This window comes from Amphiura filiformis, chromosome 2 (genome assembly GCF_039555335.1).
Source record: "Amphiura filiformis chromosome 2, Afil_fr2py, whole genome shotgun sequence".
NCBI classification, from domain to species: domain Eukaryota; kingdom Metazoa; phylum Echinodermata; class Ophiuroidea; order Amphilepidida; family Amphiuridae; genus Amphiura; species Amphiura filiformis.
In genome coordinates this window covers 62,263,074-62,288,041 of record NC_092629.1, presented here as the reverse complement: position 1 = coordinate 62,288,041, position 24,968 = coordinate 62,263,074, and the positions used below count along the sequence as shown (strand labels likewise).

The window sequence follows — 24,968 nt, the reverse complement described above, 5'->3', positions numbered from 1 at the left end:
AACAATCATTAACAATAAACAGCTTGCAAAAGCTTGTATTTCAACTTTGTGAGAGCTTTTAACAGAGCGTAAACATTGTATCAAATACCATGACAGGCATACCACATTCTGTTATCACAAATTTTTTTTGAACTTTGCAGCATTTTTCAGTGCGGAATGTCTTCAAGATGTATGCGTGTAGCATGCAAACAGCATGATCATTTTTTGGAATATTTAGACTGTAAAGCACAAGATTTTTATGGCATGAAATTTTCACAAATTAATCAATTTCTTTGATTATAGGAATATGAAAACTTTGGGAATCCTTGCCGGTTGCAAAATTTGTAAATTTCTCATGCATGCAAATATTTTATGCTTTACAGTAGATGTAGCAGCTTCTATTCTACAAAAAAAAAACACCTTTGAAACATGGAATTCATAACATCAATAAAAAACATCATAAGAACATTGAGTTTTAACATTTTAAAACCATGAAAACAATTTGTCAACTGGACGTTCAAATATTGCTTGAAACAGACAGGTACACCAGAGATTTAGCAAATGTCAATTACATCTACTATAGCAGTATTTTACACAAGGTTTATCATACACATATTTTCTTTGGGGATTTGCCGTCGATCAAAAGACGACCACGACACAAGGGCGCATGTTTATATCATTCTTTATTGATTTCAACCGACACAAACCTCCAATTTCACAAAGAATTGTTATGCATCATAAGCAACCAAAGACATCAAATGTTTGCAAATCAAAATTTACACAGGGTTCACAGATGTGCAACAAGATTTGGTATTTTGCAATGCATGGTAATTCTTCATGAATTTGGGACCAAGATTTTCACTTTTGGATGCTCCATATTACATGCAAAAATGAACTGCATGAAAATATAAATGATACACTATAATAAACTGTAGCAAAGTTCACATCAAAAGTGTGTATTAAATATAGATGACTGCTTTCTCTTCAAGAATTGCAGTAAAGGTTCACAACTGAATTGTGGTAAAGGTGCAATAAGTTTGTGACACTTTAACATGGTGTTAATTAAAGTAATTGTAAGAATGGAAGGCCTTTATTTCTCATTTCTCTCATTTTTTATCAAGTTTTTGAGTTTTCATACTGTCACAACTTTCATGTCAACTTTCCATGTTATAATAAATTGAAGCCACTTAATTAAGTGCTACATTTTACCACATATTTATTTTAATTTTGGTTCAATTGCATTGACTTTTTGGCTTGAATCTGACGCCACTCCTCCTACACTGAGTACTCTCCCAAGACTCACTTCAGCTAGGAACACAAGGCACTGCATTCAGAAAAAATGCATTCATAAAGATGACAAAAATTTGGCCACAACCTATCAAAGTGGGAATTGTTACAGCAATTTCAGTGTACCCTTTGGTAGGATACTGTTGATACGATTGCTCCATTTGATTATCAATGGGCTACTCTTGGCTGCCAAACTTTTTGTGGAATAAAATGAGAAAGCAGTACCGTTATATGCATAGACTGAAGCTTGACGAGGTTGTGTACAGGGTGTGCACAATCGTGGGGGAGATTTATGCATTCAGATGTCTAAAAACTGACCACTCCCTAACTTATGAAAGTACCAAACAAACCACTCCCTAACTTATGACAGCTAATCCACTCCCTAATATTGATCAAGCTGCCAACTTTGATGACAACTAAGGATTCCAGTGTATACAGGTTTGTATGACAAGCTAATAAGAAAAACAGCAAAATAATGTGCAGGGTTGCAATTTGGATCTTTCCTGTTGGCAATTTGAGGTTTAACCCCATGGGTTAGCACTACTGCCTTTAGTGAACTGTTTCTAATTGGTTAATTGATAGAGCTTTTAGATCTCTTAGCAATTTTTCTGACTATTCTTACCATATCTCTGATTGGCTCAATACATGATATAGTCCTCTTTGTAACCAATCAAGATAGTTTTTATAGTTTTTATCAGCTGGAAGTGCTAATGGGGTTAAACATGCAATTTGATAACACATCTGCATCCAGGTGTCAATGTCAATTTATAAAGTTGCATCAATGCAAGTTATTTCACCAAAAGAAGTGCCAACAAGTTGCATGCTGGTGGGCAAATTGTGACGCACAGTACCTTGATTGATTAAAAAAGTGAATGAGGTCATTTCCTTGATTTGGCACAACTGCATAATACCTACAGCACCCTGTTTGTTATAAGGGATAGGGTTTATAATTAGGGTTAGAGGTTACGGTAATGTAAGGGCAAGTATTATGGTGTGGTAGGTATTCAGTAGTTATTCCCTCAATATCATAACTTACAACAATGAAATCAAAAGTTGTCATTACAGTTGTCAAAATTGTCTCACTGGAAAACACTAACCACTCCCTAATGGCAGTCTACTTAAATTATGACCACTCCCTAACTACCTGGCAGTCCAATGATGAAAGCAGCGTCGTATAGTGGTGATATACTTACCTAATAATTATATATATGCGTGTGTATTAGACCCAATGCAATGAGTACATTGTACACATAAAGCGGCACACTAGTTGACACTGGTCAAAACTCATGTTTCGATTGTTAGAATTTCATCAGCAGAGAAATGCATTTGTGGGGAAGGATAAAGTAAAATTTGGGAAAATCTGAAAATGTTGCATTTGGGACTGTCACTGTTCTTACATTGTCAACAACCTGATGAAATGGAGGATTATCAAACAGGGCTTCAAGACAGTTCTTGCAAAAATATAGTAATAATTTAGGAACATTTTGAATGGAAATATAGATAGGACAAATATAGGACAGCGGAAGTCAAATACAGTGGGTATCAGAGACCAGTTACTATTGTTAAGAGAGAAAAGTCTCGCTTATTTCTGCATGATGTGCGCATCATTTTGGACTGGTATGTAATGGTAAATTATATACTGGAAATTTTTAACCGAAAATTTACAACTGAGCATGAAGAATGTGGACATTTTCAATTTAAAATAAAATTCACTAGTGCAAGTGAAATTTGGGGAAAAATAAGAATTATAGGACATTTTGTAACAGTATAGGAAAATATAGGAAGAGATGAAAAATATAGGGCAAATAGGAAATGTAGGGAGGGCTGCTTGAAGCCCCATCAGACAGGCAATACACCAATACACCCACTGGAAATGGTAACAGTGAATGGTCTCTTAAGATTTTGCGGATATTGTTGACTGTATTTGAAGTTGACATTATTTGGTTGACCTCGCTTGTGATAGTTTCATATTACACCAACGGAGTCTTGCACAAATTCTACTCAGATATATTAACTCCTTTTCTAACACTTCATTGCACTGGGTCCACTTTTCACACTTTAGCAGACAGTTAGGACTTGCCACCATAGCAACAAAAATATGTTGCAAGATAATAGTTCTTGGCAAGGACACATACTAGAAACCCACATAATCCAGAAAGGCAAGTCAAGTCTGGGTATGGCGACAAAAGTCTACATAGACTATAAGTTAAGTATATGGATCTTGACCCTTTTTCACCCTACCCAGACCTTTCTCATCCATCGGAATTGTTTTGGTTTCTACTGTCCTATTAAACCCTGTCTCCGTATGAGCTTTTCCTTTATATAAACTGCATTCAATGAGTAGCATTTGAATGAGTCTGTCCTCTACCAGAATTCTATTAACTACTAGCAACATTAATTCAGATTTTATCACACATCCTCCCCTGTATAAATGGTTGCATAAACAAACTTACCCCAAATTGACACACACCAAGTAATTTCAATTGAGCAATGGAAAATTCCTTTACTTCTCAGAACTGATGGAAATTTCCATTGATTTTCATTGACCAGTAAGAATTGTCACATTTAAGTGGAGGTCAATGACCATAATCTGAATGCATGTTGCCTTGTGAACAGGTATCATGCTTTGATGAATGTGGAAAAATGACCGCATGACAACTTTTTTATGAACCATCCCTGTTTTTAAAAGACAGATCACTATAATATGCACATATTATTTTGATTCATTGAGAGCATAGTTCACCATCAGAAGTACAGCGTTGTATGAACAGAAGAATATAAGATTGGAGCATAATCCCAAATAAACCTGGCAAATTTTTGAAATATTCTTTTAATTAATTTGAGCTATTATGAGCTACACTGGTCTTTGTCAGATAATAGGAATAGTTGCATTTTCACCTCTTGGTCATCAGTGCACACACACAAATAGACTTTAACATTTAGTCTTTTGAAACTGTACACAAGCACAAGTCACCTTTTTCCATCACAATGTAGTCTCACAAAAAAGTTGTCAAGCAGTCAGCCAATTCTGTGTATTTTTTTTGTTCCAAATTGAATGTATAGGTTGGTACACTTGTTATACATACCTGAGAAAATTAACTTACATTTGATACCATCTTGTGCTTGTCTTGTTTACTTCTATACGCCTGGTATCTTGGGATTCTTTGTTGTTCTTAACCACCACCAAATTACCCCTATTTATTGACCTTTTAAACGCTCCATGTCAGTCATCATGACGTCTCGCCTTCCATCATCATCATCTACGTCATCCGCATCATCGGACCATCATCCAACCGAACGATAAGCTGACTACGCATTGTCACCAAGTCGGTGCTTACCAACACTGCTTGGCATGTGACAACAATACGCACCCACACGAGGGCGTTCTTTTGTTGTGTACTGACAATAGGCGATACAGGATTTGTGTCTTTGTTTACACACAAATTTTATTTGTCGTCATGGTGGTTTGGCACAATAATCCTGTCATCAACCAAAACAGCAGTGCACAACAACATCTTGTAAAACTTATCGATGAAGACGGTGGATGATAGCACTTAGTCCAAGATGAAGGAGGATAAAGAGAGTTACATCCAGATGCATTGTCCAGATCTTGCAGACAGGCAAGTGTCGTTGAAGGAGGATGCATTTCATCTTTCATCATCACCATCAGTCAGAGAAGCACCGAATGTGCTTAATAGTCATCAAACTGTTGGCTTCATCAAGTTCGCTGGGTCAGTTTGTGGTTAAAATTGCTGCAACCTACCAGGGATCTGGGCTTGGACTCCTCCCAGTCTAGGAATGGGACAGCTTATAGGTAGCAGACAGATGGCTGGACGCACGTTTCGTCACCCATGCAAAAAAACAGTATCATAAAGCAGAGAAGAAAAGTAGTGTGTTATTACCACATAGAGAGAGAGCGAGACAAAAACATACACAATATGCAGACCACCCTTTTCTGAACCATGAGAAAATACATGCGCATACCGAAGGGTTAATTTTGTTATTAATTAGTTATTAAATTGATGTTTTTTTCTTAATAGTTGTATATACAGTGTATATATTGCCTAACATAATGTGCATTGATAATTGCAGTAATGCGCTGGTAGTTCTTCATGAGTACAGAGCAGGCAAGGGTGGCCATAGTACAGAATGGGAATCGCATTAGATCACTTACTTTACGGTTACCCTGCCCCTTGCTTTCCAGGTATGCCATGATTGCCATTAGACCTGCATATTCACCCTGAGCAACACTGTAAAAAACAAAGAGTAATAACATAATAATGAATAAAATGTATTTTGTAATTCCTAAGAGGTATGTGCTGGTGATCATCCATCCAGTAGAAGAGGCAGTTGTTTTATTTTTGGCGTAAAACAATGATGTCGCACGCCCGTGTTATATGAGATGATAGATGCACTCCAGTGGCTAAAAACAATACCTTTATTCTTTAATTCACCTTCAATATAGCCTCTCCCTCCCAAAGTGATAACAAAAGCATATTACAATAGACCAGGCTGCATGGCCTGCTTTGTATCTCACCTGTTAGGTTGGAATGAGATTGCATCATAGCCTGTGATTTCACACAGGTCCTTCTCTAACTCATCAAACAGTTCTTTGTAACCCTGGGCTTGTGATACAGGTGCAAATGGATGCAGATTAGCAAATTCTGGCCATGATACAGGCTGTGGAAGAGAACAAGTGGGATATTTGGATTAGATGATTTAGGTATAAATCAGTTCTTTGTAAACCTGTGGAAGAGAACAAGTTAGGCATTTGATAACTACAAAATAATTTTTGCTTTCCATGTGCTGAAATATTAGAAACTACTCACTTCAGTATTTTGCTGTAAACCTTTGATGAGAGCATACATATGTGGGGATTTTTTAGTACGTGTGTTACATGTCGTATGCGTCGGTAATTCTGCAACCATACACGTCATACTCGTTGCGCCATGTCAACATCGCCAAAGTACGCTCTTGTCAAAGGTTTGCCACAATTTACTTGAGTTGCACCATGTCAATATTGCATTAGTACACTCTCGTCAAAGGTTTATAGCATGGAATGCACAAGGGAGAGATCCTTATTCTATAGATATGTATACTTACTATCATTTGTGATGTGCTGTTGAGCTTCATGGTGCAGGATCCTAGAGGAATCATGGCATGCACAAGGGAAAGATCCTTATTCTCCAGCTGCTTCATGTACCGTACCAAGCTGGTCTCTGAATGGTAGCTACAAGAAACAAATACAACATTTTATTTTGAAATATATAATGAAGCCATAGGGAATAAAGACCAGGTGCCATTACCTATTGACATGTTTTAGATCACAACTTGGAGCCCACTGTTCTATTTCAGGTGAAATCCATACACCCCCTCTTAATTGCCCACACAGGGAGTGTGAATTTCAAATGGGGTTACCTGAAAGGCCGACTGTGTGGGAGATTACGGTCATGTCTTCCATAGGGTGTATGCATTTTAAGTGGAATGGCTCATTGGAAGGTATAACAAATTGCTGGGTGAGTGCAATAATAGTTAACCATCTTTAAGTCTTTTTTCAGATTTTTGTGTTCCAATGTTTACTTATTGTTTTTCAATGTTTTAATTATTTAACACAAATTGTGCATATTTGAATATTATATATGTACTTTTATTAGTACTGGTTAAGATCTTACTTCCCTTTTTGTTTTTTGATACTGGTTTTATTTATACTTTAATCATCACAATCGATTAATCTCCAACAACTAATTATTTCAAGTTTATTTCAATAATGAATACAATTTCTTTCACTCTAAGAAAAGATACATAAAATGGATGGTAAGACTTACTGTGAGTTTTTTTCTGCCAATTCTATTGCATTTAACCATTTCTAAATATTTGTTTTAAATGCTACCACATAAGGCATTATCTTTAACAATAACAAGCCTTATATGAAAACCACATTTTCACCCTACTCATGGTTCCAGTTAAAGCACTCTGCTCAGTAATATTACTGACAGTGTTTACTGTGCTTGTCATGTTCAGTCCATGGATCACTGAACTATTATGACAATATATGAATCATAGCACTCTGGTTTGGACACAACAAATTTAATTGCACTAATTCAGTTCATTGCATCCTTTGAAGGTCACCAGACTTGTGTAAGCAGTCACAAAAAAACTCAACCTAATTTTTGTTATGCTTAAAATGGACAAGTTCAGATATCTAGCCACGAGGAAGAAGGACATCCAGGGCTGTTATCTGCTTTTCTCATATTCCTCTGCACCACTGATGTGTGAATCCTGTTCAATCTACTTTCCATACATGCATCAATTACACAACCAGATACCTCCTAGTGTGGTACCCTGTACGTGTACACCCCTGCAGGTTGTGTGCAGTGGGAAGGGACTTGGCAGCATCGTTACAGTGCATGTGTGTACATTGGCGATGGTGGTGCAGCAATAGGAATCTTATAGCGTACCCTACACAAACACACACGCAATTTTATTAAAGTGGAGTCAAGTAAGAAAGGTCCCTTAACAGCTCAAACATGCATGAAGGCCATGGAGACAGCTCAACACGCATCAAGGCCATGGAGAGTGTGATGAATAGTTAACACAACAACCAATAGCATGAGAGCTGCTATCACTTTAACCCCCATATCATCAGATCACAATAACGCCTAGATTCTATTGTTCTTGAATATCTATTTATTTGCATGTTTTATCTCTGAATTGCTATCACACACATGGCATTATTTGTTCACTTGTTGTTGTGTGATAAATATCTCTAGTGCTGTCCAATAAATGCGCTATTACCGTTGAAATTCATACACAAGGACCATTCTCACTCCCCATGTGGTAGATCAAGGTCATGTCTTCCATAGGGGTATATGGATTTCAACTGGAATATCCTTATGTCTCTGTCCAATTTTCATCACTTGTTCCAGTGCACTTTGTATTGTTTGCTTCATTATTGTTAGTCTGTGTTGCATGTTTTGCACCACTGTGTGCTTCAGCATTGGTCATTTTTGTCACCTGTGGTACTTCTGTTCATACATTTGTCACTTGTCTCCCTACATCCCATCAGTATTATTTTACCTATTTCAATCCAGTCAGTTCACAGATTCAATGTATTTTCTTGTATAATTTATTGATCCTTTATGTGTTTTATGTCCTCGTACTAAGTAGCTCACACTTTGGTCTTAAAAGGATCAAACTGATTTTACTAAATTTCCTAAAAATTGAACTGGCACTTAAACCAGACGACCAAGAGCTTGTGCGTGATATTGAACATTTATAGGACCTTGTCCGGGGAATAGGCTAGCGGGCATCACCCCATTGCTTAAAAGAGTTCTCACTCTTTTTATCATGAAATATCATCATCCAATTACGGAAATGTAAAAAAAAAAAAATTAAAATTTCCATAAAACTTGCATGGATCCATGTAAAATTACTTACTTTGCATGGCCCTATAGCAGACATGACCTTAATCTTCAACACAGGGAGTATATATTTCAAATGTGGTTATCTTCCATAAGGGGTGTATGGATTTCAACTGGAATAGCCCAACTGCATTGGCCATGACATATTGCAAGTTCATTATCAATATCTAACACTGCTTTTGGTCCAACACTAGGATCTCAAACATGTCCATCTGGCAGGACACTTATAACACAGCATGACCTTTGAATATATTGGGAACAGAAACTGGTGCTCCACAACTAGAGGTCAACTCTTGAGCTTATGATGCTGAATGGGCTGCTGAACTGTGCCACCAGATATGAGATGGCCTTTATAGTATTGAATGATTTACCTGTTGAATACTGGATGGGTGAGGAACTTGGATTCTCGTCGGAAGCTGGAATTGTAGATGGTCTTGTCGTTGGTAAACTCACCAGCAACATTTTCCTGTGGGGAGATGTAGAGATGTAGATAACAATTCTAAGAGCTGGATAACAAAAGCAATCAATTGTGTGGGCTCAAAATACTTATGGGATAAGGGTTATTTTAAACAGATTCTATGAAAACTACCCCTTATCCCAAATATTTTTACATGGTTATTTTTTTGTTTAAGGGCGACAGTCTTGGCTCAAGTTGAGAGTACTCCATGTCGCATTTTTTTTCCATACACTGGCGACACAACCGTGTAAACACCAATTTGAATCTGGACTGCAAAATCCAACATAACGTTATTAACAACTTGAGACAAAACACACTATAGTCACCCTTAGCTCCCTTGCATTAGTGAGTCCGGGGTATACCGCTCAAGCACAATTCCTTTAGAACACCCTTCCAAACTAGTGTAGGTTTTAAATGCATGTCTTACTTAAGAACGGTGCATACACATACACAGTAACAGCTGGTAGAATATTCTGCAGGAAAATCAAAGAATATACAAGTGTATTACACTCTTACCGCTGTTGTGTTGCATCCAAAGACTTCCAGCAGGTCATTGAGGTCATTCTCTGTAACCGTCTCATCTAAAGACACACCCACCTGTTAAAGGAACAAGGTACGTGATTACTGTGCACAAAACACAATGTTACAAACTACATCAACAAAGACACTTAAAACTTGGGTACTTGACCAAATTGATGGCCTCTTCCATCCCTTCTCCATACCCAACTTTGTCCTTCTCAGAGGATGTCAAGTCGTCGGACCCGTGTACATGGAGCCATACTTGTACATGTATCTTGCAGTCAGGTTCATAAAAGAGTATGGGTTAGCCCTGACTCATCCCAACCTGTCCCGGTGTTCAAATGGAGCAAACGGAAATAAGCCCCAATGGAGGCTTCATGGATTATCCAGGGTTGTAAAACCCACACAAATCAAATCAAAACTTACTGAACTCTCTTCAAAGATTCTAAGATTGATCCTCTTCGCTTCTGCCCGCTGCAAAACACCCTCTTTGTCTGCGCAATGGATCTTCAGTGTGTCAAAATAGTTGTCTGCCGTCTCTAGTGTGGTCTCGGCATTCATATCAATTGCTACAGTGGTAAAGAAACATTGAAAGGAAATATTTAAGCATTTTTAAAAAAACTTACAAAGCCAGAGATTTCTATCAAGCATAATTACATCAGACCTCTGCGCTTTACAGAAAGTCACTGACCACTTTGGCCCAAAACAATACCCCATTAAGCATCATTTGGGGATACGTCTCTACACAGGCGCAGACCCTAGTCAGCCTGTCACAGCCAAGTTCATCTCCCAGAGTTGCCAACGGGTAGACCTGGACAAAGAGCAGCAAGTTTCTTGCCCATGGGAATTCCAAGCTATCCCAAATTTTCCTCAAGAAAAGAAAAAAGACACAATAGGGGATAAGAACCGTGAAGACTAAAGCACCTAATTCTAGCCTGATTGAGGAAACAGAGCCCTCTTGGCTCCACGGTAGACTGTATACATGGTAGCCACCATAATGGTGGGAATGTCGCTAAGTTTTGCATATCATGACTTTCACTCTCTTGTTCATCACTTATTTTGTAACTTTAAATCATCCTTTTGATATTGAATCAACAATAACACACAATTTCTTCACAGCAACAGTAAAAACTTACCTTGTGCAATAATAGCTGTGCCATGATGCACCCTGGTGGCAATGTGTTTCAACCCCTCAGGTCCATGGTAGACTGCATACATGGCAGCCATGTTAGCCAAAAGAGCCTGATGAGAAAGATAATGATCAACACACTATATCGTAATTTGCATTATAAAATCATATGGCTAACAGTCTTGCTATTCTAAGTTGGTAACATAATTTAAATGAGGAAACAGAAAAAGCCTCCAGTCTCCCTTTTCCCCTTGTAACTTTCTAGTTTTTTTGACTCCACTTGTTATAAGGGCAATCTTTTAAAACCATGAAATTTAGTCCAAAAGGTTGCATGTTTTCTTAAAAAGTTGAGTCACAAACCTTGCAGATTTGCTATTATAATTCAAGACGAAATTAAAAAGATCTGTTTGAGTGTATGACGTCCTGTCAACCAGACTGAAAATGTTGTAATTGCGCAGGTCAGCAACCAATCATGCCGTGACTTTTCCCAGACATCCAATGTCTAGTCTTTAATTTGGTCTTTGATTATATATCACTAAAAATCACTATAAGGTTTTTACTTGGGGTGTTGTGGAAACATTTGGTTGTCAATCACACTTCAGTCATTAGGTGCCGTATTTAGCGTTAGCTTTGGGTATTTAATTATTTTCTTTATTTTTCACCAGGGTAAATCAGGTGGAAAATAGAGAAAATAATGAAATATCAAAAGCTAACGCTAAATACGGCACCTCTGCCTATGGTTTACAGTCCCACATCTCTTATCCAGCCATGGTGGGATCAAGCATTCTCCAATGAATATATTACACAGTCAAATTGGAAAAAAACAAAACATTGTATCAACGTGGATGGAATGCTGTATAGCTATGTCCAAGTTGTAAATGCTTTAGAGAAAGAAATTGAAGAGGTAAAGCACTCACAACATGTTTTCCTATGTGAAGGTCAGATGACAAGGTAACAGAGAGATCCATATAAAATAGGTGTAGATAAGGAAGGTTGGACTACCCCCAGTTTATTCTCGTCTTACCTGTGCTGTACAGATATTGCTAGTAGCTTTGTCCCTCCTAATATGTTGCTCTCGTGTCTGCAGGGCCAATCTTAGCGCGTCATTCCCAGAAGCGTCTTTTGTCACACCAATCAACCTCCCAGGCATCTGACGTTGCAACTTGTCACGTACAGCGAAGAAAGCAGCATGTGGGCCGCCGTAGCCAAGAGTGTTGCCCATACGCTGGCAGCTTCCAAATGCGATGTCTACGCCAAATTCACCTGGTGGTTGGATAAGGGTTAAGGCAAGGAGGTCGGTGGCGCAAACTGCCATTGCCTGTAATAAATTGGAAATTGAGTGTTAGTATTGTATCCAAGGTCGTGCGTTCGCGTTGTAGTTTGGAAAATGCAATATACGATCGTGGTTATATACTATTGCGGTTGGATCGAGTACAGCTGATGAAAGCTGTGTTCTTTCAATTGGAATTCTTACTGTAGTACAATATGTATCTATGTGGTCTCTTTTTCTTCAAATTGTGTATTATTAGAGATCATTTTTAGAATCCCCGTCTCACATATCCAAGCACACAAACCAAGACCCTAAATAGCAATACTAATTACCCTGCTACTTTGAGCTTTGTGCACCAGCTCACTCTGATCAATTTGACCCATGTTGACCCCTTTGGGACATTATACTTGGATTTGTTAGCTTATCATTTTCTGTACACTTTTTCTGACCTCGAGTACAAGTCTTGATTTTTTCTCTCTCAATCTATTATATGTCAGTTTGCCTGACCTTCATTTAGTCATTTGGAAGACACTAGGCTTGTAAACGTGTAACGGTATGACCGTTACACAAACGAAAAGGTCATGTAACGTAAGGAACATGCGGTATAAGTGTACACGAACGTTTATCAAGCTTAACTTGAAGCTCTTCTTTTACAACAAAAAACGAACTTGGAGAATTAAATTGACTAGAATATGAATTAAACATTTATTCACATCAAACCGAATGTAAAAGTCAAACAAAACAAGTAACCAACTAACCATGCACTAAATTTAGTGTCAACTGTCAAATAGTTAAAGAAAAATGTCAATGGGGAGCGCCATTGTAATAGATCCTGTTTTTGATAGATGCACCACTGTGGATAATAATGACGCTAACTCACGCCATTTTCGTCACAATCGCAATTGCTGAACCCTCTAGGAACAATTGCAATCGGTAAGTAATCCAAGCCTTTTTGGGCAGTGGGGTTTTCACGATTCGGATGATAATAAAATGTGATAGTAATTAACACGTAAATGTTGTTGCTTCAATATTTTATAACAACTTTTATATTGATTATCGGCCAAATTTTTCATGATGCTGGTGAGTAACTGAATAACTGATCAGCAGCAACTGAATAACTGATCGGCTGCATGTTGCTGCCCATGGCAATGGTACCTGTTTACAAACAGGGCGCAGGGCCGTATGGAGCTTTGCGTTCATAAAAATTCCCAGCTAAAAATGAATTCCTGACTCACATGTGATGATCATGATAATACACTAAGCCAAAAAAGAAACTTATAATATTTCACAAGGTCATATCTTAAAATCCTGTCCATCAAAATTAACCAAAATTACACACAGGATTGCCTCAATACTCTACTCTAAACACATGTTAGTAACCAATCAGTTGGCCAACTGACACAACCGCAAAATGCACTGATATGGAACAACTTCCTAGACCACATTCGCAGCCCTATTGGCATCCAGCAAAAGAAATTTGTGAGAATGGCATCTTGAATCACAGGTCACAGCCAACAATTTTAACAACATTAAGTTAAAAACATTAAAGAGAGTCAAAACAAACTTACCAGGATCATCATGTCACATGTCCAAACAAATAATGAAGTCCTTTAGTAACGGGAAGTATGGGGCAATTTTCCCCGGGATATCATCAGGAACTTGGTTGGAAGCATGAGAAGCAGGTGCACAGCATGCGTGCAAGTGCACGGTGGACCGTTACTAAAGGACTTCCTTATTTGTTTGGACATGTGACATAATGATCCTGGTAAGTTTGTGATCTGTTTGTATTGGTTGGTAAGTTTGTGACCTGTGATTCAAGATGCCATTCTCACAGATTTCGTTTGCTAGGTGTCAATAGGGCTGTGAATGTGGTCCAGGAAGCTGTTCCATATCAGTGCATTTTGCTATTGTGTCAATTGGACAACTGCTTGGTTACTGACATGTGTTTAGAGTAGAGTATTGAGGCAATCCTGTGTGTAATTTTCGTTCATTTTGATCGACAGGATTTTAAGATACGACCTTGTGAAAAATTATAAGTTTCTTTTTTGGCTTAGTGTAATATGTGTACACGTTCGTGTAACGTGTAGTATGATGCGTGTCACGTAAGGGATAATGCACAGGATAATACAAGCCTAGAAGACACTGATTAGAAGTTTGACTTCTGAAGGTGCATGGTACTCCCTGAGTCCCTTAATCTTCCAACTTTTAGCAAGACCCTGACGATACTAACCCCGCTGGTACGAGCCTTGTGTACGAGCTCAACAAAGTTGTAGATGGAGCCCTCTGTATCTGGATATTGGAAGAGCACACCGCTGATGTCCTCATTGCTGAAATCCATGCCTCGAAAACCTGTCACAATCACCTCTACTCCAAGGGGCCTGAATATGGGAAGAAAAAAATATATATCAATTGTAATCATTAATCTAGCTTCTATTGTGAAACCGTACGTTTGACCATACTAAGACCCTCATGTCACAAAACTACAGTACCTTTTGTATTAACCCTAGTAAATAAACCTCCATTTTGGCTATCGGAGAGGAAAGAAGGAACAAAAAGGAAAGAAGATTTTGACCCCAGGACCCCTCACATGCCCTGTGGTTTCACTTGTTCAGATTTGGCATCATGGTTAGGGTTACAATAATAATAATGGATAGTAACAGCTGGGCTCTGCAAATAAAGTAACATAAGATATTCCAGGAAATAATCTCGCCTTCCATAGTTATTTTTAATTATAAACTCACACATGAAAATTTAATTTGAATTATTAATGAATAATTTGTTATTTTTATTATCAGTGATGAAGCTATAAAATGATGTTGAAGTACTTATTTTGTCAATGTTTATGTTTGCTTTAGTAATGAATATACATGTAATACCCATAGGTGCATAAATAAATCTGTTCGTTGATTCTTTAAAAATGACTATTTGCATACATGTCACTTTCATTGTTGGCACGCACACAGGCCACATACATTCAATTGGTAGTTTCAATTGGCTCAAAGTGGATGTCAATCTTACTTTCCATGTTATTATTGACACCAATGTTGTTTGTTTCCTATATGGTCATGTTTTTTATACTGGGCACCAGTGTTCGAATTAAGGAAAAATAAATGGTTGTCCCACGGACAACCAGGTTACAATTGCTGGTTGTCCGTCTAAGTTTTTGGTTGTCCGTATGTACAAAGGTCCATTTTGGCTACAGATTTATGGTTGTCCGGCGGACAACCGAATCAGTATTTTTGGTTGTCCAGCCACTTTTTTAGTTGTCCCGGGCAACCGGACAACCAAAATTTCGAACGCTGCTGGGCACCTATAAAGGGTGGCTCTGTTGCATTCTTACTCATCAAGACGTGTTTACATGTATGTAGTTTATTTATTTGGTATTTATTATGAGCTTGTCTAGTATTATTTTGTTCCCTAAACATTGGCCTTTCAATTTCTGAAACAAAAATTTATGATTTTCATTTGTACTAATTACTGTAACTCGTTAAATCTAATTAGTCAGGGGTGGCTCATGTGATGGAGGATCATGTGGTGGAGGATCACAATGCAGTACAATGGTGATTTATACACTATTGTCTCAATAAACATTATTGATAGATTTCGACTTGTTTCTGTACTTGATCTCGGCTAAATGATATCATGTTTAGCATTCATTGCCTCAGTATTTGTTAATTAGACAATTAAAAATTACTAAAATTTTGAATACATGAATACAAAAGCCACCTAAGTCCATGCGAAGTTATTTTGAGAGAAAAACCCGTGTATCATTTCAATTCCTTCAGTTAGATTTACCTGGTCAATATGGTAAGTTTTACGTGCAAATGAGTGGATTAACCTGTATTAGGTATGACGATTAGCATTTCAGGGACTTCGTGGGGTTCATTTTAAATTTTGGACTTGGGTGGTTTTTGAATCATATACAATGACAACAATGTTAGAATGAGATTACCACTAGTAAGAGAATACAAAATAAAGCACACAGGTATGTATAATGTTGATAAGCATTCTGCCATGTAATATAAACCACACACTTTCCTTTATTAAACCCATTTTTTGTTCAAAAGTCATTCTCTAGCAATGAATGTTTTACAAGTGGACTTTTATACATACTGGATTTCAATCAATGTGTTACAAGACTCAAATCATGGAATTGGGTGATTCTTTCATTTTCACATGCCCAATATAGACACAGAGGATGAATTTGAGTTGTTCTTTCATGCATATGACAGGCCTATGTATAGCAACAATTTCCCATGCTTAACTCAATTTGTCCAAAGTATGGACTTAGGTGGCTTTTGTATTCATATATTACTTGTAGCTACACTAATAAAGGGAACATTCAAAAGGGTGCTACCGGTACAGGCAAACAAAACATGATAAAAGGCTCAAATTTCTTAAGCAGACCTTGGTTGTGATCCTCTTTACTTAAGTAAAATAAAAACTAGTAAAACATAGAGAAGATTTGCGACAAATCTGAAAGAGCGCCCTCACGCTCAATTTTGATCCAAAAAGTAAATTTTTACGAAAACGCTTTGTCAGATTCTCTTTTAACTTTAGAAACTGGATTGTTGAGCTTATTTTACATCTAGTTACATACCTCAATCATAAAAATTTGCATCTCCAGTGCCAAATAAGGGGTGTTTTGAAGAAATTTATATAAATATATAGATTTTTGACAACCCTGCATCTACATAATTGAAGCACTTGACCGTCATAAGTTCCATATGACTGGGTGGGCAATTAAGTTAGCTATATTAAACATTTGTCAAATTTTTACATTATCAATGTACGTCGGGGGGTGACACCCCTAACTGAATTAAGGGCTGGGGTATGAACGCTTGGACAGTATTTATTTTGGGACATTAGAGCATTATCAGACATATCGAATCAAGATTCTGAATACGAAGAATGTCATTCTGATATCAAATAATTTTTATTTTTGAAATTCGCAATTTAATACACATTTTATGGCAAATCATTAAAATTGATATTTTTGATATTTAACAGTACTGGTAAACTTTATAAATCTGATGATTTATACTTAAAGTGTATGTAGGTGGATGAAAAGCGACGATCAATAAAAATTTTGACCTTTCGTAATGAAGATATATGGATTTTTTTCCAAAAACACCAAAAAAAAAGGTCTTTTGAGGAAAAAATCCATATCTTTAATATGAAAGGTCAAAATTTTCAATTGACCGTCGGCTTTTCCTCCCTGCTACATAATTATACTTTAAGAATATATCATTAGATTTATATAATTTACTTCGAGGACTGTTATATATCAACAATTTGAAAAATATCAAATTTTTATAATTTGTCATAAAATTTGTATTATATTGTGATTTTCAAAAAATGAAAATTATTTGATATCAGAAAGACATGCTTCGTATTCAGAATGCAATTCGATAGGGCTGAGGTGCTCTCATGTCCCATAAAAAATACTGTCGAAACGCAATAAACGCTTATTTTAGATCCCTTAATATTTTCATCCTAATTTTTGCTTGTTACACCCTGTATATTTTATGGGTCACCCTGTATAATGACTCTTATTGTATCGTTTCTGAAATCATCTGAGTATATGCTCTCAGAATATATGTACTTTAATTGGGTTCTATAAATGTCAACTTTTGAAGTTAGGCGTGGCAAAGTCGATTTTGAGTTTCCCGTCGCCCGCCCGCACTTCATTTTCGGGCCCGCACTTGAATTCATTATTGCGATTTTCAAAAATAAAAATAAAAACTTATCATTTTTGCCAAAAAAACGATGAAAAGCCGTGCATTTTTAGTGGAAAAATCACATTCAAAACATCGATTTCGCTACCGCAGTAAACTCATTGCGGTCGGTTGATTGGCGTGTGATAGTGATAGCCTAGATCCTGTAGGCCCGGTTCGCAACGCTTTGTAAAATGTTGACGTCGCAGTCCTTTTCCACGTGCGTATCATATACTGGACTGAAAGACTAATGCTGTCATTGGCAGATCAATGATTCTACATATAGACCAAAATGCATGGTATTTATATATGTCCAGAAAATGAATTCCGTGGTCCACTTGCTGGGTGTACTTGGAAACCACATTAATCAATGGACAAAATGAGTACAATTAGCAGTGTAAAAATCCCTAAAGAAAAAAACGGCCAATTCGAACGATATCGGGCTTTTTAATAATATGATGGAAATTCCTTTTTTTCAAGGAGCACCGGTATTAAAAATATTACTAAATATTACTGCTTCTACAAAAAACATAGAAAAAAATAAATTATTGTTCTTTATAATATATTTTATCAATAATTACAGTATTTTTGTTACCTTAATAGAGTATTTTGGTGGTGGTGGTATGTGTGGGAGGAGGGGAGCTGTGGTAGGATTACAGGCAGTTAAATACAACATACCACTCACCACCATTTTTCCAAGCAATTGGTATATGTTTAACACTTACCATACAGTATATAATAAAATGAGACATACAGAGGCAACAATATCTTACTTTGCACTTTATGTTGTTTTTATTTTTGCTTCTTCTTTATCATTTTGATCTTCTTTGCACCAAATCAAAGTTTCACAGCATTGAACATCATTTTTATGTTTTTGAAAACACTTTTGTTTGAGAATACAGTGGAACCTCGTGAACACAAAACATTTGATTACAATGATTTGTTTTTCAAATCCTTGGCACTGAGTTTGTATGTAATAAGTGGATAATGATAACACACAATCCTTCCTTCCTGGTGATGAGCTATAGTTGCAACCTAGGCTTTATGTGGAAAGTTTACCTATGCACGATCCTGAGCCTAGAATTGCGGGTACTTGTACAGGTAACTGATCTGGGATAACTCCCTACTGACGAAGGCCAGTAACTTTAAACATGTTCAAGGCAACTGCCAAATACACGGGTCCAACAGCTTAACGTGACTTTCCGAACCACGGCAAGACCGGTCATTCACTGCATGTACTAGCCTGTACATTACACACAGTGGATGGGGTAGAGGAGAAATTCTGTAATTATATCAAATTTATAGCCCAAAACCCCAACAAAAAATCTTTGTATCCCAACTGAATTTTGTATGATAGAATTACAGCATTTCTGACCTAGATAGGAACCTTTTGGGTAGCAAAGAATCCTGGTTTCGATTGAGGCTCGAACCCACGATTTTTTGAAACACCCGGCCGACGGTACAGTGCGCAAGACCGCTCAACCACCTCTACCTCTGAATCTGAAAACACAAACTAAAATGTGTGCCCCATAAGTTGTGTCAAAGAGGTTCCTCTGATTCAGATATTGCCATATCATACAGATACCATAACTTACACATTTATCCACACATGTCTTGATTTTTTGAGACCTAAAAGTGACTTTGATAGATCTTCATGCATGACATGGTCCATAGCTCTGATCATGATGTATTTTTACACCACATTCACATTGCAGCATCACAATAAACTGATTTTAAATCGGAATGCAACTAGTTGGATGTGATGACTATGCATTAGAGACCTATAGCTCTGATCATGATACACCACATTCACATTGCAGCATCACAATAAACTGATTTTAAATCGAAATGCAACTAGTTGGATGTGATGACTATGCATTACTGTTAATGCATAACTTGAAATTGTACTTGTCTGTAGGACAAAACTGGCCAATTCTCCTGAAATCAAGGCACTTTAAAGGGTTTCAGTCTTCACTTTCACTATCACTGTCATCATCTTCATCATTGTCATCCCCATCATTTGTTAGACATTCTTGATGAGTGTTCTCACATGACACACACTTGCACAGATCAGTGCATGGGAGTCCTTTTTCCAAACAAGAGCATCCACCTTGTATGCATTTTGTCTTCTTACAGTCACAATGCACAAATTCTAGTATGCTATCAGGTGCTGGTGCTAGGTCAGTCCAATGTATAGCAATACTCTCACCGCTACTATCCATCCTCTTCCATGGGGTGATGGAATGTCAGGGAACTGGTCAAGGGCTGATTTATACACTGCTGCCTGGTAATTAGCTCGCATAATGTGCTGCTTTAGGGAGTCTTGGTTTGGTGGCATGGCCTCTTCTCTGTGCTTGCCCATCTTGAACTTGGTATACCTGAAAGAATAGAAAGTAAAAATCTGAAAATAAAACATTTTGCATACCGGTACCTCGAAAAAACTGATACAACAAGGATTTCAATCTGAACTTAAGTGTCCATTTTTCCAGTTTGAAAGTGATCAAGGCTCCTTTTACAGTCTGTTGCTTATACACATGACTTCTTGTTCTCCGTTGCACATAGTTATTCACTTGTATGTGAACTGCTCCCTGAGGCAAGAATTGAATTTGGATGGATTCGATTTTTTATTAAAATTTAATTTCCACTATAGATGCCTCATGTGTGAACCGCTTCCTTGGGCAAGAAAAAAAACCAACTGCCTTATAGGTCTCCACTGCTTGACAGGATGTGATGCTGTTAGTAGCTTCATAGAAAAAGGGCAAGTTAAACCAGCCAAGCTGCAGAACTTTCAATTTACTCACCTGACAGTATTTACATCATCACAGTCGTGCTGCCCATAGAGTCGACAAACAAACTTCTCCACTTGAGTAGCCTGGTCTTCATCAATTTCAAAGCTGTCACCAAGAGAGGAGAAGACTGGAAATTCAGCAACATCTTTGAAGAGTAGCTTGGCTGGTTTAACTTTCCCCTTTCCTCTGAAGCTACTAACAGCATCGCATCCTGTCAAGCAGTGGAGACCTATGAGGCAATTGCATTTTTCCTGCCCAAGGCTTCACCAAGATTTTGAACATCTGCAGAAATAGATAAACAAATGGAGGAAAAATTCTTTTGAAAATAATAATATTTGGTATGGTGCATAAAATGAGTGTTATGTCCTGGTAGAAATACTTTCTGGTGCAATATTTTTTGTAAAATATCTAGGTACATTATATGTTCAATATCTCAAGATGTGATGGTATTTGCACAAAACATTTCTGTCATCATCAGCTCAATATGCATACAGCAGAAAAATCAAATTTAGATTGATCTGAAAAACATGTGTTAATTATACATGACAAGTAATCAATATTGCAATGTAGTACTAGTAGTGGTTCCAGCTGTTGTGACTTCAATCCCAATAGTTCGGACAGGTTCGATTCCTGTAAGTGGAAGTTATTTTCATTTTCGATGTCAGCAGAAACATTTTTTTCTCCTGATGAAAAACACCTGGTCAAAGTTGTGATGTTCCTTTAATACATTTCAGAATAATTGAGTTAACATTACACAGAGAGAAAGCTCAAACGTGTGGGTAAATAAACATGAAATAATATTTTTATTCTAGTCAACCACACAACATAATGACAGCCAGTGAAAAAATTATTGACAATCCAGTTCATAGAGCGTCGCACTACTAAAGCGGAGATCCCAGGTTTGAATCCTGGATGGTCAGTGATTTTTTCAATGGCTGTCATTTATGTTGTGTGGTTGACTAGATTAAAAATATTATGAGTTAAAATGATATTAAACTAACATGAATGTAGAGTAAACGTACTACTACTACAGCAGACAATTTGTTTTGTACCTGTACTTGTACTTGCGGTGGCTGTACGCTTCTGGGCTGCTCTCTCTACCCCTGCTCTGCCAAATCAATCTTGGACACATCGCAGAATCTTCTACGGCAATCAGAATGAAAGCCAATATGCATATTCTAAAATAAACAACACAAGAGAAATCAAATGTAAAGGGTACTATTAATAGCAAGAAGACAACTGATATGATAATTGCCTGACAGAACCATTTCAACTTGAAGTTAGAGAAAAAGAACCAGTCAGTGACCTCCGGTCAATCGACTGGTAAAACGTTAGAATTAAGAATAAGAATCTTGATTATGAAGAATAAAAAGCATATGCCGGTATTGTATTAATTTGACAATTAAGACACCGTATTCAGGTGATGAATTGCACATGGGTATTGTGCAAGTCAGCACACCCTAGTTATTATTTCAAAACATTTTGATTTAAGAAAGATATTACAAATTTATAGATCAAACATTTAATTTGAAAATGTCGCAAATCTTGGCAATTGCTTGTTTCATGGGTTTTCTAGCACTATTTGAATTGGGCACATTGCTACGTGAACCTGTCAATAATTTTTTGTTGTTGACAATCTGCTTTAGTTTAATTTCCTAATCCTAATAACGAAATATTCTTATAAATTGACCCATTTTTTTATTACAAAAATTCTTGTTTTGAATTGTTTGGCAACGGTTTTATCCAGGGGTTTAATCGGACTGTTGATCGAAATATCTGTCCACAAACCAGGCATCGACAGCTGTGATGATCGGGGGATGGAACGAGTTAGTATTCATAAACACGTAGCAAACTATGCATGTGTACCGCCAGTAATCAGTATCATAACATAAATTGTCCTAGTGTTACAGTGTCCTATAAACAAAGAGAATCTATTCATATGTTCATGAATCATTGATCATATTGATTGCGGCTTATTCCGTGCATGAATAGCAATGAATAGAATTTCATTATTACGGACGCTGTGTCACGGTGGACACTCCGTCACATTACACAGGTACCGTACTACAAAGCAATGATATGATACATTACAATTTTGCTCTAACAGCAAATTTGTCAGGATGTCAGCTACATGTATCAGTGGCATATTCATGTTGGGAATTCTGAACAATTATGATTTGGTAATACTCACACATATTAGGGCCATGTCAAGTGTACCCCCTGGGTATGGGTGTTGTAATTACTGCATCTACGAGTTGCACTGCCACTGACTGAGCAGTGAGCACTGATAATTGTTCAAACGGTAATGTCAAATGTGTAATAAAACAACATGCAACACTAATGTGCCTACCCCATGTGAATCAAATCCACCCTGGCACATAACTTGGGTACAGTGATACTGTGATAACTAATTGCTACATACTGACTCATTACCTGTCCCGTATCCACACGTCACATTCATGCAACCATTCCATTGACATGATTGTATGTACCGTACCCATAATCATAATACTTCCGAGGCTAAGTGCAGGTTACAGGGCCTTTGTTCTTATCGCGTAAAACGCATTGCGATTAGGCGCCACGCTTACCCGCTATGTATGTGAGTGATCACGCGATAGCGCTGGCCCAGTAGTCTGCACTTTCACCACAGGCCTCGAAGTATTATGATTATCAGTGTACATGATAATATTGATGATGCCTTCTCGCAAATGTACAAGTACGAGCCATGGTCCATGGATGCACTGTGTGAATACATGATGCCACACTAAACAGACTTGATTGTCATGATTGTGTGGCAACACTTATATATTGTAAGCTTATATTTTTATAGTATATAAATTATGACAATAAAAATATGCTTACCTTGGATTCTGCATCCGGAAATCTGTAGTCTACAGTTCTGACAGCACTGGCATGACTGGAGTCGAATTCGACACCCAGGACTTCCCCAGCATTTTGAGCTACTTTGTGCTCTTCCCGGTCCACCAGCTTCACCCATCGTTCAGCACAAGAGATATACTTGCTCCAACATTTTTCCGAAAACCTCAGAAAATCACTTGTTGTGCCAGGAACAACATGCATAGCACAAACATGTTTAGTTTCAGAATCACTGCTGGCTGCTGTGGGGGCAGCCATCTTGTTGTCAATGACAATAGCCTATGTTTTGCTGCCCTCGTGTGAAAGTATATAGGCATGTATGCACTGCCTACAGTTATCCAATTACAAGGATTAAGTTTATGTCCTTTTTCACACATATTCAAAATGCACTGATTTTTTGGGGTTTTTTTGGTCATAATTGGCTACTTATTTTCTTAGGGATTTATGTCTGGCCCAAACAAATAATTTTATCTTTCATATAAGACCTTTTCCATTCACACCCATAAAGTAGACCACGGAATAGCGACTAAAACTGTCATGCATTTTGGTCTAACAGTGCTGTTCGCGAAATCGCACAATGAATAGTGATGTTTGTGCGAATTTAAAAAAACATATTGATTCTGGTATTTTTGGATTTCTTTTCATAAATATCAATCATATATTTTAAAATACTGTAAAGCTATTTAATTTCGCTAGTACTTAATTTCGCTAATTGCCAATGACCACCATTTTTGTGGGTATTTAATTTCGCTAATCCAGCAATTTATGTGTACAATTCAATGTAAAACTGTTCAATTTGCGGGTATTTAATTTCGCGAATTAAGGCTTCTAGCGAAATTAGCGAAATTAAATCCCTAGCGAAATTAAGTGGTTTTACAGTAGTACTTGGTATCGTTTTACATTAATTTTACTGTACAAATATGGCAAAATTTATATATTTCAACTCTGCTCTATTGTGACACTGTTGCACGAAATATGCGGTCGAACAAAAATATTTTTCAATGTCTGATTTTTATTCTACAGTGCTGTTTGTGACTTTGCACAATATCGTTGTTTGTGGTAATTAAAGAAATATATTAATACTGTTAATTTTATATTTGTTGTCCCGATTGATCAATTATTTATTTTAAATAGTATTCGACATAGTTTTAAATTAAATTTAATATACAAAAGAGCAAAAATTATATATTTCAACTCCGTTGTGTTTATGACATTGCTGCAAGAACTATGCGGTATTCAACATCAACAAAACACGCTGTGGGGGTTTCCCTTTAATTTTGTTGGCGCAAGATTCGATATGGAGTTGTAAAAACTTACCAATTCATGAATTGCAATTGTTTCGTATTTTGATTTCAATTTGATGGGACTTTGCTGATGTTTTTATTAAAGATTTGTCATGTACATATCAATTAAGATATGTGACAGTGGTCGTACTGTCATGCAGTGGACGATATCGCATGTCAACGTCAACTGGATAATTTGTACTTAAATCACACAAAATTTATAAATAAATAAGAAAAATA

General features: G+C 37.1%; 2 protein-coding genes across 3 annotated transcripts in view; both read right to left on the bottom strand.

The window, feature by feature from the left end:
• LOC140146503 (glycine dehydrogenase (decarboxylating), mitochondrial-like) overlaps positions 1-24,968 on the bottom strand; it is a 58,462-nt gene that overhangs the window by 12,900 nt on the left and 20,594 nt on the right. Inside the window, exons 6-14 of the mRNA XM_072168372.1 lie at positions 14,293-14,440; positions 11,817-12,110; positions 10,800-10,905; positions 10,090-10,232; positions 9,661-9,741; positions 9,059-9,153; positions 6,370-6,496; positions 5,804-5,946; positions 5,441-5,516 (exon numbers count right to left, since the gene is read on the bottom strand). Coding sequence (XP_072024473.1) covers positions 5,441-5,516; positions 5,804-5,946; positions 6,370-6,496; positions 9,059-9,153; positions 9,661-9,741; positions 10,090-10,232; positions 10,800-10,905; positions 11,817-12,110; positions 14,293-14,440 — 1,213 coding nt within the window. The remainder of the gene's footprint in view (positions 1-5,440; positions 5,517-5,803; positions 5,947-6,369; positions 6,497-9,058; positions 9,154-9,660; positions 9,742-10,089; positions 10,233-10,799; positions 10,906-11,816; positions 12,111-14,292; positions 14,441-24,968) is intronic.
• Positions 19,156-23,990, bottom strand: LOC140146504 (uncharacterized). 2 transcript variants are annotated; one of them, XR_011858255.1, is made up of 4 exons: positions 23,431-23,990; positions 21,621-21,746; positions 20,581-20,850; positions 19,160-20,157 (listed from the first exon to the last, which is right to left on the bottom strand). XR_011858255.1 is itself a non-coding variant. In XM_072168373.1 (3 exons), the coding sequence occupies exons 1-3, from the start codon at positions 23,442-23,444 to the stop codon at positions 19,956-19,958; spliced, it is 342 nt and encodes a 113-aa protein (XP_072024474.1). In that variant the 5' UTR covers positions 23,445-23,990; the 3' UTR covers positions 19,156-19,955. The 2 variants fall into 2 exon arrangements, 1 of the variants encoding a protein (XP_072024474.1); XM_072168373.1 differs by lacking the exon at positions 20,581-20,850 and having other exon boundaries at positions 19,156-20,157.